This window comes from Barbus barbus, assembly GCF_936440315.1.
Source record: "Barbus barbus genome assembly, chromosome: 22".
Taxonomy (NCBI): Eukaryota; Metazoa; Chordata; class Actinopteri; order Cypriniformes; family Cyprinidae; genus Barbus; species Barbus barbus.
In genome coordinates, this window is record NC_136750.1 from 12,802,926 (window position 1) to 12,819,697 (window position 16,772).

The 16,772-nt window shown below is 42.2% G+C and overlaps 1 protein-coding gene and 1 pseudogene across 2 annotated transcripts; both read left to right on the forward strand.

The window, feature by feature from the left end:
* Positions 1–1,251: 1,251 nt before the first annotated feature.
* On the forward strand, positions 1,252–5,157 carry LOC306888642 (extracellular calcium-sensing receptor-like; the record flags this gene model as incomplete). Its single annotated transcript, XM_079447082.1, has 6 exons — positions 1,252–1,358; positions 1,506–1,794; positions 1,955–2,764; positions 2,905–3,129; positions 4,041–4,164; positions 4,256–5,157. 6 exons carry the CDS (start codon positions 1,252–1,254, stop codon positions 5,155–5,157), a joined length of 2,457 nt encoding a protein of 818 aa, XP_079303208.1.
* Positions 5,158–5,559: 402 nt separating this feature from the next.
* On the forward strand, positions 5,560–9,316 carry LOC306888643 (extracellular calcium-sensing receptor-like; annotated as a pseudogene). Its single transcript has 7 exons — positions 5,560–5,565; positions 5,676–5,785; positions 5,963–6,251; positions 6,732–7,527; positions 7,647–7,887; positions 8,206–8,307; positions 8,392–9,316. The product of its transcript is annotated as an extracellular calcium-sensing receptor-like (transcript).
* Positions 9,317–16,772: the final 7,456 nt, after the last annotated feature.

Genomic DNA, 16,772 nt, shown 5'->3' on the forward strand with positions numbered 1-16,772 from the left:
TAGTCCATTGTTCTCCAGCACCCACTCCACACATGCGGCAAAGTTGTTCCGAGGACCGCTCCCAGGGAGGCGTGCCTTAGACCGCTCGCTAAGGCTGGCGATGTAAAATACACAAAGCGAGCGGTCAGGATAGTGCGTTAGGCACGCCAATTCCACAAAATCCCTGGTGTAATCTTCTAGGGAGCGGTCCCTCTGCTCCAGGCATAGCAGGGCAATGTTGGGATTATCCATGGGAAAGGGGGAGGAAAAAATAGGGGAACAAAAAATGCCGCAAAAAAACTGTATAGGTCCGTTCTTCTGTCACGGGCTGATGAGGCACAACTGCAGGCAGACGACGGTGATACAAACAAAAGGTATTTTAATTAGAATATCAAAAGGTAGGCAATAAATCAAGTTTACATAGACGAGAACGGACGAATACACAGGGAGAACTGAAGACTTATAAAGGATGGACCAAACATAGGAGACTAATGAGATAATTGCAAACACAGGTGAACTGAATGACTAATTAAACTGAATGGGGAAAACTAGGTCACAGGGGAAAACAGAAAACCAGACATGTAACAGTTACCAACATAAACCCTTTTTGTTGTTAACCTAGTCAGTGTACAGCAAATGTGATGCTATGCAAATGTGAATTCATGTTTAATTACAGGTACTGATGCTTGCCCCTTTATGCTTGCAAATTATTTTCAGTTTGAGATTCAGTTGTTGTGGGTAGGATACTTGCACTGCATATAGAAGACTTGATCTTTTTTATTTACGGATATGATATAAACACGCACAGAAACAAATCATGAAAGTACTCAATTTCCAGGGAAATTTCTCCCGACAAAATATAAATAATTTTAGGCTTAACACTGTAATATGGGGTTAAACAAAACACTTTTTGGAAGATTGTTTTATGTGTTTGCTTATTATTTAAATTTGTTTAATTTTGAAGAAAAAAAATTACATAGCGTTGGTTTAATGGTTGATGAGGGACAGTATTTAAATTAAGTTTTACATATTCATTTCTTTGATGCATCTTTGGTGCTATTACACTTCACATGACCCAAGAAGAAGTCATACATAATGATATGCAAGTTGAGTAACTATATAAAACATTGGGAGATAGAAACACCTCTTAGTTGTTTTTTTGTAGAGCTTGACAGAACAATGATTTACATTTTTGTCTCTTTATTTCACCTTTCAAGTGCAGCTGTTACTTTAAACTGCTCCCCACAAGATGACTTTAATTTGCCAGTGTTCATGACTAGTGGAGACTTCACAATAGGAGGAATTTTTCCTTTACATTATAGAGTAGAGCTTCCTCTAACAGACTACAAAGAGAGACCTTTAGCAGCACAGTGTCGAGGGTAAGGACATTTGTTATTTTCAAATAATTTCTGTGCAGTTTAATATTTTATAAACTGTTTAACTGTTATTCCATTTGCCAGATTATAAGATGTCCAACCAATGTTCTAAGCAATTTTACAAAGTTATTTTTGTTAATTTAAATGCAGGTTTGATCCAAGAGCTTTCCGCTGGGCTCTTTCTATGAAACTTGCAGTGGAGGAGATAAACAACAGAAAAGACATCCTGTCAAATCATACACTGTCTTACAGAATTTTTGACTCTTGCTCCACTCCTGTGACTGCTCAGAAAGCAATTCTGGCTGTATTGAATGGAGAGGATGTTGTTCAAAGTTCTATGTGCTCTGGGGCCGGCCCCTTATTAGGATTAATAGGGGAATCTGGATCCTCACAGTCCATTGTTCTCTCCAGAACTGTGCAAGCCTTCCAAATACCCATGGTGAGTGTTTTTCATTCTTCTTTACCTTAACCATTGTGATAGCATGTTATTTGTTCTGTATCTTAAAAACATAGGTTTAAGTGTCTAATATTTTTTCTGAAAATGTATATACAATATATTGATGCAATTTTATGGAGGATTTTTATTTTCTGTTTTATAGATAAGCTATTTTTCAACCTGCTCTTGTCTAAGTAATCGGAAGCAGTTCCCAACATTTTTCAGAGTGGTTCCTAATGATGATTACCAGGTCAAAGCTATTGCACAACTCTTAAAAAGGTTTGGCTGGACATGGATTGGTGTGGTGACTGAAGACCATGACTATGGCAAGTTTGCTTTACAAGGCTTAAAGCGGGAAATTGAAAATACTAACATTTGTTTGGCCTATCATGAAATGATCCCTAAAGACTACACCCAGGAACAGGTCCTGAAGATTCTTAAAGTAATGAAGGAATCCACAGCTAAGGTGGTTGTTGTTTTTTCAGTAGAAGGGGAATTTTATCCTTTCTTAAGAGAATTTGTGGCTCAAAATATCACAGGAATTCAATGGATTGCAAGTGAGGCTTGGGTTACAGCTTCAATATTAGCAGAAACATATCCATTCTTAGATGGCACAATTGGGTTTGCAATACGTCAAGGACACATTCCAGGTCTTCAGAATTACCTCAACACGGTGACCCCAGAAAGGTACCCTTCTAACCCTCAAGTTCAGGAGCTGTGGGAGGCTCTCTATGGTTGTTCCCCCTCCACATCCAGCTTGAACAGTCATTTGCCCTCCTGCACAGGAAAGGAAACTCTCAGACAAGAACACTCTGCCTACATGAACACATCCAGCCCTCGTGTGGCCTACAATGTATATAAAGCAGTGTATGCCTTTGCTTATTCTCTACATAATCTCATTCACTGTAAACCTGGAAATGGACCATTTGAGAATTCCTCATGTGCAAACCTCAACAATGTGTTTCCATGGCAGGTAAAACTGTTTTATTGTCTGATTGAAACTGCCTAATTATATTAAATGTTCAAATATTCTTCTTGAAAAATACTAACCCTTTTTTAATTGCAAATGTAACTGTGTCTTTGTTTCTCTATTTTTGAAAACATATTCCAAAGCTTCAAAATTACCTTGAGGATGTTTCCTTCTCAATAGCTGGAGAAAATGTTAAATTTGATAATAATGGTGACTCAGTTCCATATTATGATTTGATAAACTGGCAAAGACACACAAGTGGAGATATTCAATTTGTTAAAGTAGGCCTCTATGATGGTGCGCAGCATTCCGGGAGAGAACTGGTGATTGAGGAGCAGGCCATTATGTGGTCTAACCAGCATAACAAGGCAAGGTGTTGACTGTGCACTGCAGTGCCATCTGTTGTTCTAATAATACAACTGACACTATAGTACTGTATATAGTCCTTGTGCCACTATTAAATATAACACACACACACACACACACACGTATATATATATATATATATATATATATATATATATACAGTGGTCGACAAAATTTGTAGAACACTAGTATTTTCACCAGCTAAAAAAATGGTTTTAACTTATTTCTAGCTTTTGCTGTAGTGTGTCAGTATGAAATATCAGTTTACATTTCTAAAGCTACCTAGACTCCTTGTGCAAACAAATATCTCACTGGATTATTACAATTAATGGCAAAATTAATGTTTGGAAATGTAAATTGATATTTCCTACTGACACACTACAGCAAAAGCTAGGGTAACACTTTATTTCGATAGTCCATTTTAGACATTCTACTAACAGTAAGTAACTTTGCAACTACATGTCAACTAGCAGTCATTAGAGTATTAGTAGACTGTCTTCTAACACTTTATTTTGATGGGTCCACAACATAATAATAATAATAATTCATTACATGTATATAGCGCTTTTCTGCTTTTCTAAGCACTCAAAACGCTCTACATTGTGAGGGGTGGTGTCTCCTCGTCCACCACCAGTGTGCAGCATCCACCTGGATGACATACAACATACTGACTATTAGAAACTTTGCAAGTATATGTCAACTTGTTCTACTAACCCTAACCCTACCCTACAGAGAATTAGTAGACATGTAGTTGCAAATTAATGAGAATTAGTTGACATGTAGTTATAAAGTTACTTATATTGAGTAGAATGTCTAAAGTGGACTATCGAAATAAAGTGTAACCAAAGCTAGAAATAACTGACTTAAAATACACCACTATATATATATATATATATATACTTTATTTTCATAGGTACCTGTCTCTGTGTGCAGTAATAGCTGTGCCCCAGGATTCAGGACTGCTGCCCGTCGTGGGCAACCTCTGTGCTGCTTTGACTGTGTTCCATGTGAGAGTGGCAAGATCAGTAATCAGACAGGTTTGTTTATACTCCAATTAATGCAACTATGTATGCATTGACATAGCATTATTGTTATTATTATTATTTGTTTATTTGTTTGTTTTTATAGATTCAATAGATTGTATGCTATGCCCTGAAGACTACTGGTCCAATGCAAACGGAACAGCGTGTGTCGCAAAAGTTGTTGAGTTTCTCTCCCATGATGCAATGGGTATCACCCTGACTGTGATAGCTGTTGCCGGAGCCTTTCTGACTGTTACAGTTTTGTTGATATTTTTGTACAACAGAGGAACCCCTATAGTCCGTGTGAATAACTCAGAACTCAGTTTCTTCATCTTGCTGTCCTTGACGCTTTGTTTTCTATGTGCTTTGGTGTTTATTGGGGAACCAACATCCTGGTCCTGCATGCTGCGACACACTGCCTTCAGCATTACTTTCTCTCTTTGCATCTCCTGCATCCTGGGCAAGACCTTAGTGGTGTTGGCGGCTTTTACAGCTACCCGACCTGGAAACAATGTAATGAAATGGTTGGGCCCCACACAGCAGAGAATAATCATATTCTGCTGCACTCTGGTCCAGGTGGTCATATGTACTGCTTGGCTTACAATATCCCCTCCTTTCCCCTATAGAAACACTAAATATCAACAGTCCAAGATCATCCTGGATTGCAGTGTGGGCTCTGATCTGGCCTTCTGGTGTGTGTTGGGATATATAGGCCTTTTGGCCTTTGTCTGCTTTTTTCTGGCTTTTCTGGCTCGGAAGTTGCCAGGCAATTTTAATGAGGCCAAATACATCACCTTCAGCATGCTTATATTTTGTGCAGTGTGGCTGGCATTTGTACCTGCATATGTCAGCCAACCTGGTAAATTTACAACTGCTGTGGAGATTTTTGCTATTTTAGCTTCTAGTTTTGGCCTCCTTCTCTGCTTATTTGCTCCTAAATGTTACATTATTTTACTGAAGCCCGAGAAGAACACCAAGCAACATCTCATGGGAAAAGTTATTAAATGAAATATAAGGTGTTTGGGATATTGAATTTAAGAAAACTTGTTTTACTTAAAAAAGTATATGAATATAGTTTAAATTAACAAAGCTCATTTGCTATGTTTACTCTAATGTGATATGTTAATATAGAGATATAGAGCAAACAATCAGCCTGTATAAATTCTTATATGCTATAACTAACATACACTGCATTATACAAGTTTTTGTCTTTCTAATTAATGCAATATGTATGGCCATGGGTTGTGCTAGTGTTGTAAAAAGGAAGAATATTAATAAAGCATATTTATAAATATGAGTATTCTGAATCCTACTGATGGCATATGTCTCTGTGATGCATAATGAGATGCATTGAGACCTGTGTTAGGTATATATAACAGGGTGTCTTACCCACTGTAGTCGTGCTAAGGGATGCAGGCATTAGAGAGCATAACTGTCCTGCTCCCATGGCTTCTGATTCATCATCTCAGTACACTCACTCCTGGACATGCTTCAAAATGCGTCCTGCAAAATTACTTTGAGCCAAGTCTCATGGCAAATGGAGATATATAATAGGTGGTATTTTTCCATTGCACTACAATCAGGAAATGCCAGACCTTAACTGTACTTACAAACCAGGGCCAGTCAAATGTAATGGGTGAGTAACAAATTTTAATTAATTTATTAACTTATTTTGTTTGTTTTAGCTGCATAGAGAACATCTTGAATATAAACATCTTGAATGCGTGTCTTGCTAGAAATATGTAAACCTGTGTACAACTTGTTTAAATTTGAATGCCCTTTATGTCCTTACCTCTGTTTTCTTCATCTGTAGATTCGATCCGAGAGTTTTCCGCTGGGCCCTTACTATGAAACTTGCTGTAGAGGAAATAAACAAGCGAGCCGATTTCCTGCCTAACTACAGTCTGGGTTACAAAATCTTTGACTCATGTGCATACCCTCTGACAGGGCAGAGATCAGCAGTAGCTGTTCTAAATGGGCCAAATGAGGAAAATAGTCCTATGTGTGAAGGTGCTGGTCCTCTGCTTGCCATCATTGGAGAATCTGGGTCAGCTCAGTCTATTGTAGTTTCAAGACTTTTGAAGCCTTTCGGGATACCAATGGTGAGTCTTTTTTTTAAGTGCATTATGCTGTGTACTGGTTTAACTATACTTGTGATGACAAAATGTCCTCACTTATATAGTGAAAGATCATGATAACCTCACTAGTTAAAAAGGCTTATAAATCAGCCAAAAGATTTTTTATTTATTTATTTTTTTTTTTATGTAGGTCTAGTGTTCTGCACATGTTTCTGTGATGTGTAAATTTAGGGATAGGGGTCGGGTTAGGGGATAGAAATTAACCTGATAGAAAATCATTGGAATTCAATGCAAAGTCCTCACTAAGATAGCAAAACAAACGTGTGTGTTTCTGTCTGTCTGTCTGTGTGTTATTTTTTTCTTTTCTTTTTTTTTTTTTTCTTTCCAGTAATGGACAGTCTTATCGGTCTAACATCCTTATCGACTGACAGTGAAACCTGTGCACTAAAACCTAAGATTAAATAATACTCTTGTTACAAAATTGGTTTCCTTTTTTCTTGACAGATCAGTTATTTTTCATCCTGTGCCTGTTTGAGTGGCAGGCGAGCATTCCCCACATTCTTCACAGTCATCCCTAGTGATGCCTATCAAGTAAAGGCCATTGCAAAACTCCTGCTGCATTTTAAGTGGACCTGGGTAGGAGTTGTACAAGGAGATCACGAGTATGGTTGCTTTGCTCTTCAGGGCTTACTGAAGGAGCTAGAGGGTACAGGAATATGTGTTGCTTATCAGGAGATGATTCCTCTCTTATACGAGCATCAAAGAGCACTGGAAATCATTCGTGTCATGAACCATTCCACTGCTCGGGTGGTAGTGGTGTTCTCAGCTGAAAGGGAGCTCACACCCTTCTTGAGAGACTACATGGAACAGAATGTCACCTAGGATACAGTGGATTGCTAGTGAGGCATGGGATACAGCCTCTGTGTTCACAGGAAGTGAATATTACCCTTTCTTGGGAGGGACCATAGGATTTGGTATATGACAGGGCCAGAGAATCAACCCAGGGATTTGGGGATTGGGATGAAATCCTCTGGTTCAGGAGCTGTGGGGGGCTTTATATGGCTGCTCTCCCCCCAGTTCCAGCTTGAATAGTCATCTGCCTTCTTGCACAGGGAAGGAGACTCTAAGGGTGCAGCACTCTGCCTATTTTAACACGTCCAGCCCCCGCATTTCCTATAATGCTTATAAAGGAGTTTATGCCATAGCTTATTCCCTGCATAATCGTATTCACTGTACACCTGGAACAGGGCCATTTAGTAACTCCACATGTGCAAATTTGCATAATGTCTACCCATGACAGGTACTCAAAATAAGGAGTGCTTAAATGTTTAATGTTAAAGTAACTGTGTACCAGGTTATGACTTGAACCATTGTAAACAAACCATCTTATCTTTATCTCTTCAACACAATATTTCACAGTTACAGCAGTATCTCCAAGAGGTGTCATTCACTATTTCTGGAGAGACAGTGAAGTTTGACATGAGAGGCAATTCTATTCCATCTTATGACCTTATAAACTGGCAGAGGGGCTCAGCTGGAAATATTGAGTTTATTAATGTGGGCATGTTTGACTGTGCACAAGAATCTGGCCAAGAACTGGTCATCCAGGAGAAGGCTATCATGTGGCCTGGCCATCAGACTGAGGCAAGCTGTTCTCACAGTGTATTTCAGTACATGAGATTCCATGTTCTGAAGTTCTGTAGGGTCAAATGGAGGTAAGTGTCATAAAGAATTGTTCATCTGAAGATGGCAGTTCTATCCATGGAAAGGAAATGCAAAAGGCGATAGTAATCCTTGTTTTTCAGTCTATGTCAAAGTATGTCACATGCTCATTAATCAATTTTGGTTAGTTCCATACTCTCTAGATTGTTTCTTGTCAATAATTATTTCTGCTTTTGACCTTAAATATACACTAATATACATTTCTAATTTTTATTTGGATCTGTTGGCTAAGCAGGTGCTGGTGTCTTGTGTGCAGCAACAGCTGCTCCAGGATTCAGGAAAGCTGTCCGTCGTGGCCAGCCTTTGTGCTGCTTTGACTGTGTACCATGTGACAGTGGCAAAATCAGTAATAAGACAGGTTGGAGAACAAATTTAATAATGCAATAAATCTCATGAAAAGTGATCTTCATCCTCATTTTTTATAGTATTTCCCTCTCTTTAGATTCAGTAGAGTGTATGGCCTGTTCTGAAGATTACTGGTCAAATGCTGATGGAACAGTGTGTATTCCAAAAGTGATCGAATTCCTGTCCCATGATGCAATGGGATTGACCCTAACAGTAATAGCTTTACTTGGGGGGGTGCCTAACTTTAGCTGTGTTTGCTGTATTTCTCTATTACAGAAACACTCCTGTAGTACGCATACATAAGTCAGAACTCAGTTTTTTCATTTTGTTATCGCTGACTCTATGCTTTCTCTGTGCTTTGGTGTTTATTGGAGAACCTACATCCTGGTCTTGCATGCTGCGACACACTTCCTTCAGCATTACTTTCTCTCTCTGCATCTCCTGCATCCTGGGCAAGACTTTAGTGGTTTTGGCGGCTTTCACTGCTACCCGACCTGGAAGCAATGTAATGAATGTAATGTGTGTTGGGCTCCACACAGCAGAGAATAATCATATTCTGCTGCACTCTGGTCCAGGTGGTCATATGTACTGCTTGGCTTGTAGCATCCCCTCCTTTCCCCTATAGAAACACTAAATATCAACAGACCAAGATCATACTTGATTGCAGTGTGGGCTCTGATCTGGCCTTCTGGTGTGTGCTGGGATATATTGGCCTCTTGGCTTGTGTCTGCTTTTTTCTGGCTTTTCTGGCCCGGAAGTTGCCAGGCAATTTTAATGAGGCCAAATACATCACCTTCAGCATGCTTATATTTTGTGCAGTGTGGCTGGCATTTGTACCTGCGTATGTCAGTTCACCTGGCAAATTTACAACTGCTGTGGAGATTTTTGCCATTTTAGCATCTAGTTTTGGTCTGCTCTTCTGCTTGTTCACCCCTAATGTTTATATAATTTTAATAAAGCCTCAGAAAAACACCAAACAGCATCTAATGGGAAAAGAAATAATACAATTCACCATGTTGTGAGCCCAGTACAAATGGAATGAAATATAAATAATCCTTAAAATGCAAAATTAAATATATATATATATCTAAATGACCAAAATAGCAACAGTCATTAAATCAACACATTTGTTATTTATTATTATTATTATTATTATGAGAAGGAGTCAAATGTCATAATCTCCTCATTTTAATTTAATACTTATACCCCCGGTTTCACAGACAAGGCTTCAGCCTAGTCCTAGACTAAACTGTAAGTCTGAGCTGTTTCAACTGAAAGAAACTTGCAATGACTGGTCTTAAAATATATCAGTGCCTTTGGTTTGTCTCAAGATGCACACCAGTAATGTTTTTTCCTAAGTACATTCATAAAAATAACTTAAATGTCCTGATTGAACTATGCCCTAATCCTGGCGTAGTCTAAGCCCTGTCTGTGAAACAGGTCCATGATGTGTGTGTGTGTGTATATATATATATATATATATATATATATATATATATATATATATATATACAGTCAGGTCCATAAATATTGGGACATCTACACAATTCTAACATATTTGGCTCTATACACCACCACAATGGATTTCAAATGAAACGAACAAGATGTGCTTTAACTGCAGACTGTCCGCTTTAATTTCAGGGTATTTACATCCAAATCAGGTGAACGGTGTAGGAATTACAACAAAGTCAACAATCAAGAGAAGACTTCACCAGAGTGAATACAGAGGGTTCACCACAAGATGTAAACCATTGGTGAGCCTCAAAAACAGGAAGGTCAGATTAGAGTTTGCCAAACGACAGCTAAAAAAGCCTTCACAGTTCTGGAACAACATCCTATGGACAGATGAGACCAAGATCAACTTGTACCAGAGTGATGGGAAGAGAAGAGTATGGAGAAGGAAAGGAACTGCTCATGATCCTAAGCATACCACCTCATCAGTGAAGCATGGTGGTGGTAGTGTCATGGTGTGGGCATGTATGGCTGCCAGTGGAACTGGTTCTCTTGTATTTATTGATGATGTGACTGCTGACAAAAGCAGCAGGATGAATTCTGAAGTGTTTCAGGCAATATTATCTGCTCATATTCAGCCAAATGCTTCAGAACTCACTGGACGGCGCTTCACCACCCCGTCCCGTATTCGCCGCCCTTCACCAGGCTCCCGACGGGAGTGGGTGTGTGAGAGAGGAGGGGCGCTGAAACAGCCAGGGCTGGCGGCGTGTGATGAGGCGCACCTGATGTGAATAGAGCCTCATCACCGCTGCCGTTTAAATGCCGAGCGCGCTTCTCCTCGGGAGACCGGTCTCTTCCCCGTGCATGCACGCTGGTGTCCTCGTGGGTCCAGGAAGGGCGCGTCGAGTAGGAAGACTGCCGCACCCGTTACGGCTGACGGGCCAGGATGCCGGGCATTTAATCCCCCAGAAGCTCCGGGGGCCAAGGAGTAGGACGAAGATCCCCTGTTTCGAGAGAAGCCGCCGCCACTCGCTCCCGGACCCGTTTAATCCCCCAGAAGCTCCGGGGGCCAAGGAGTAGGACGAAGATCCCCTGTTTCGAGAGAAGCCACCGCCACTCGCTCCCGGACCCGAGAGGGGAGCGCGTGCGGCCACCGGACTCCGCCCCTTCTCTGGACCCTTCCCTCCTGAACACTGCCCTCCTTCACAAGCCCCGCAGCACGACGAGGACACCAGATCCCCTGTTTATTTTGGACACTTTTTCCCCTTGGACACTATTTGGATTATTATTGTTTAATAAAAACCTCTCCGAGGCCTGACGCCACACCCACTGTGTCTGTCATTTGCTCCTCCCGCCACAATATATATATATATATATATATATATATATATATATATATATGTTCCTGTAGCTAATGTTACATTATGATTACAAAATCTGTGTAATTTTTAAAAAGGTTTTTATTTAATGAAAATATATATAAGCTTTTTATAAGCTTTTTTCCTTCTGTTGCCTGAAATGGAAGAATTTTGGTCAATATTTTGCTAAATGTGTTTTTGTGCTGGTAATGCTGACACCTTTTCTGGTTTAGGCCTGTCTTGGATAACCTGTTAACCTTTGCCAGAGCGACGGCGCACTGAATGCTCTTTGTTTGCATGTGTCATTGTTTTCTAATAGAATAAATGAAACGGGACAAAGTTAATCTTGACAAACTATATATCATTCTGAAGGTCTAAGCCTCAAGCATCGACGACAGATCGCTGTTTTTCGATGGAAAGCTTATAAGGAATGTATTTGCTACATTTGTGTAAGCAGTACACATCAAAACATGCAGAATAAAAAAGCAGTACGTACCATTATCATTGTAATAACGAGCCACAAACGCGTCCACTGGTGAAATCCCAGTTTAGTTAGAGAGGTAAGGGTCCACAGAACAACATCCCAGCGAGCACTTTTAGTCCAACGAAACACTTTGTGCTTGCATGTCTGGTTGCATTTGCCTTTTACCACCAGGTGTTCACCACCATAACCATACAGGGGACAAGATGTCGGCTGCAACATGCACTGCATGTCCAATTTGGTGTACTCGTACAGGGGTAAGAGGTTAGCTGAGGATCCCGTGTCCAGCTTGAACTTGATGTCATGTTGTTTTAAACCTATTTTAATGTTCGCAAAAGCCTGTTCCGTATCTGAGCTCTGTTTGCTCTGTGTCACTGAATCAATAAACAGCTCATCACACTCCTCAAGCTGGTCTGAACCTTCTTGACTTATTGCATGAACAGTTTTCTCACTGTTAAAGCGACATACTTTTGCAAAATGGTTTAATTTACCACATACTTTGCACACCTATCCTTTTGCAGGACAGTGAGAGCGATTAACATGACGCTTGTTTCCACAGTAGCCGTATCCTCCGTTGGGGTACACTGAAGGAGCATTTCTAGGCTGCGGACTGTCGCTATATCTCTTTGTATACTTGGCGTTACGTTGCTTTGAAACTGAGCCTTTTGATGTGTGGCCAGAGATTGTGTGCACTGCATGTTCACGTGATGTACTCATGCTGCTTGCAATGGTTCTTAACTGTGCTTGAGCCAACTCGTGAGATCTAGCGACATCTATCGCTTTTTCGAGCGTTAATTCGGAGCCCACATTAAAAAGTTTCTCTCTCACTTTCGGCAAATATATCCCGAACACAATGCGATACTGGATCATCTCATCACTATTTGCACAGATACAGTCTTTGACAAGAAGACGTAGATCTGTCACAAACTGCTCAAAGGGTTCACGCTCTCCCTGCACCTTTTGATGGAATTTTAACGTGCAAATATCACATTCGCTTTGGGCTCAACATATGCTGTGAAGCGGTCGTAATACGGCTTTAAGATCTTTGCATCGTCTACAGACAGTGACCATGTATTGAAAATATCGCGGGAATTTTCTCTGACCCATAGGAGAAGAAAACTACATTTTTCATCCTTTTTCTTTAGGGGTCCACTGAACATTAACTCTGCGTGCTGTTGAAATTTACGCCATGCCTCAAGCAGGTTAGTTGCTTCCCAGTTCATCGTGGGCATTGGGACTCCGGCAGTATCCATCTTTTCTGTATATCATCCGTTCACTCTGACACCATGTCGTGTTTTCTCTATGATGATGACGTGTAGATGAAAGCTCTGAATGCACGCATAATCAGCTTTAACATAGTTTTTTTTTATTAACACTTTTCAGGTACGCAACATGAGTGCTAACTAACTCCTCAGCAGTGAGAAACATAACCAAACTTCTGACTAATTTGCATTACCTAGACTGACAGTGAATACAGCCAATAGGAACAGAGAATATGTTGCTTCTGACATATGTTTGGTTGAGCCAAACATAAGAATACTTCACTGGAGTTTAGCGATCTAAATGAAAGTGTACCGCTCTGTGTTCTGTCAGTTGCGTAGTTGGCGGGCTGTCCCGCGGAAGGGCTCCGAGGTCGAGAATGGCCCAAACCCAGAGTACCCCCCAAAAGCAATTGAGTGTTGGATAGCCGCCAGACTAAGACCCCCCCCCAAAATATGCACTGAGATCTGGCAGGAGCTAGTTTTGAGAAGTAGCTTGTATGGCGGGCCGGGGGAGCCTACGTGCTCCGTGGGAGCGGTTTGTGGCATGTATTGGTAGGCCCCACCGGCCGCTGGTATGGACTGCGTGGTTTGGGGCGACCGGTCGGGGAGGGGTCAAACCGATACTCAACGATGTGCTCATGGAACGGGTGAGCCCTGCCTGCCGATGGAGGAGCAGCGTGGTTGTGGCCCTGACCAGGAGGACTTGAGTTGCCTTCAGTGGGATAGTTCACGGAGTCGGCGTACGGGCCCTACTGGCCGTCAGCCCCTGCTAATCAGAGGACAGAGGGCGGGTATCTGGCCGAGAATGCCCATGAAGCCTCCGACTGGAGCTCAATACTCCAGACATCGGAAGAGTGGGTCCTATTGGCTTGGCAGATAAACAAAATTTTGGGACGTCCGACAAGGATGCTCTCGTGACATCCGACGGGAGATCAATACTCATGTCATCGGATGGATGAGCCTCACTTGCAAGTATAGGAGCCCAGCCGGGAGAACTCTCACCGACATCTGACATGAGATCAATACTCACTGCATCAGACGGGTAAGACTCGCCGGGCGGGTAGGGAGGAAAGAAAACCTGGAACTGGGAGGGCTCTCGCAGCATCCGATGGGAGATCGAGACTCAGGACATTGAATGGGTAAGCCCCAGGGGTGGGGGGGAAAGATGTGAGGATTTAGTAGAGAGGGTTCAGATAGTGTTTGGCGGGCGGACGAGACCAGTAGAGACTGACGGTTGTGCCTCGCTGCCTGTCCGATGGAAAGTTGGGGTGGGTGGGTGGCCTGGAGACTGGATGCTCGACGGGAGCTCAATACTCTCTGTGTCGAATGGGTAAGTCTCGCCGACCGTAGGATGAAAAGGTAAGTTAATCTGGCTGGCCCTACAGGAGCTCAATACTCACTGCATCGTCAAGCGTGGGACTTGAAAAGGTAAGGTTGTCTGGCCGGGAGTGCTCTCCCCGGCGTCCGTCGGGAGATCAAGACTCACTGTGTCGGACAGGTAAAGACAGAAAGGTAAAGTTGTGTGGTCGAGAGGCTCTTGCCGTCATCCAACTGGTGGTCGAGCTCACCCGTTGGATGGGTTAGCCTTGCTGGCCATAGAAGGAAAAGGTAAGGTTGTCCGGCCGGAAGTGCTCTCGCCGGCGTCCGTCGGGAGATCAATACTCACTGTGTCGGACCGGTAAAGACAGAAAAGTTAAGGTTGTGGGGTCAGGAGTGTCTCGTCGACATCCGACTGGAGATGGATGCTCGCAGCCTGGATGGGTAAGTCTCTATCTTACTTTGATCAAAAATTAAATGGTTTCGCTATTGAGAACTGTTAGGTCTGAGATAGTGGGGTTGAGAATTGTTTATTGCGGGCGAGGGAGCGCCGTACATTAGCTTGTGGAAAAATTGGATGACGCTTAGGTAACCTTTGATGGAACTGACTTGGAGGGCCTTGACGCTCTTGACGAAAGAGATAAATGAGGTGATTGAGAGTAGAGAAAAATCAGGGAACGGCATATTGTAAGAGAGGTGGAATGACTTAAAACATCTCCATGCTGTCACGTATGACTGGAGGGTTCTGGGAGAAACAGCTTGGAGGATGGTGTTGAGTGATTTGTCGAGGACGGGTTTTAACGGGTGAGTTACGGAAATATTAGTTCTGAATAGTGAGGTAATGGGGTTGGGAATTGGTCCACCTCTGGAGCCAGTGTCCTGAATTTCTGAAACAGAAACTGAATTTCTGAGACAGAGTCATCAATTAGATTTTCTGAACCTGCAACATGTTTGGCAATTATTATGAATTGGTCTCATGCTGAGATCCATATTAATCGTCTTAGGATAGGCGTGAGGGCGGGAGAATAGGAACAGCCTTTATTAATACACTGAACAACTGCTTCATTTTCGCAATGCACTAAGATACTTTTAGAGGCCCATTTGTTTCCCCATAAGAAAGCTGCTACCACGAGGGGGTAAAGCTCAAAAAGAGTAAATAGTTGGATGTCGATAGGAGACGAAACGAGGTTGTTATAAAAGAGGGAAAGGTCGTTCCATTGTTTGAGGAACATTATCCATAACCTGAGTTCGTCCCGGCAATCGTGAGATAGGGGAATGAGGTCTTGAACAGAGGAATTGAGTAGGAGGAGATGCGAGATGAAAGGATGACCTTGGGGAATGATGAGCATGGCGAAGTTTCAATGCCCGAACAGTGACAGGAGTTCGCGTTTGGAACAGCGAGAGCTGGCGATGAGGGTAGAGGAGACGAGGATTATCCTATCAATCTTCTCCATAGGCAGAGAGACCTGGAATTTAGCTGAGTCTAGATTAATGCAGAGAAACTCGATAGATGTAGCAGGACCCATGGTTTTTTCCTGAGTGATGGGGATCCCAAGCTCGGAAAAAACTTTTTGGACTGTGTGGACATGGGCGGGTGGGATTGCATCGGGGGACAAAATGACTAAAAAATCGTCTAGGAGGTGGATGAGATGGGGAATAGCGTAATTGTTTGACAGAATCAGGGTAAACGATAGCTCTTCTGATAGCATGTCAAAGATTTTTGGGCTACTTTTGCAACCGAAGGTTAAGTGGACAGCAAAGTAAAATTTTCCCAGCCATCGTATCCCGAATAAATGCCATGAATCCGGATGGATAGGCATAACTTTGAATGCAGAAGTAATGTCTATTTTTGCGAGCCAGACTCCTCGACCCGCGATTTTAAACAATTTGACTGTCTGATCTATGTCATGGTACCTGAGAGAAAATTGGTAGAGGGGAATCAAGCTATTGATGCTTGGAACCGTGGAGTTATGAGGTGATGACAGAACGATAATTAGGCGTTTTTTACCCGAAAATGTTCTTGTAGCTACTCCAATAGGGCTGATACGAAACACTTCGAAGGGGGGTTTATTGAAAGGCCCAATCATGAAGCCTGATTTAACTTCTTTCCCGATAAGGTCGCCTACGGCGTCAGGCTCAGCGTGGGCAGATTGGAGATTATTACAGATTAAATTTTGGGAAAGCGTCCATTCGACGCCGGGGTTAAAACCGTGACTCAGGCCGGAAAGGAGATAGTTGCGAAACTCTTTATCTGGATGGTGGGTGAGTTCGATGGCCAGACGAGAAATGTTCACGGGAGTCGATAAGTAATTTTTGATTTTTTTATTCACAGCTTTGAACACTGGACATACAATACGAGCGTGAGCTCCACTGCAAAAGCTACAGATGTGGAGGAAGCGACATCGCTGTCTGAAGCATTTCCGGGAATTGAACAAAAAGCATGGTTGCCTGTTGTCCGCTGCAGATGTAGCTGATAGTTCCTGGTCTGAATATGCGGCAGTTGCTGGTCTTGGGACATAGCTGGTGGATTTCGTGGAGATGGGCTCTGGGCATGGGATTATAGAGGGATTGATTCGTGGGCAAGTTGTGGTGGAGTGAGCGACCGGCC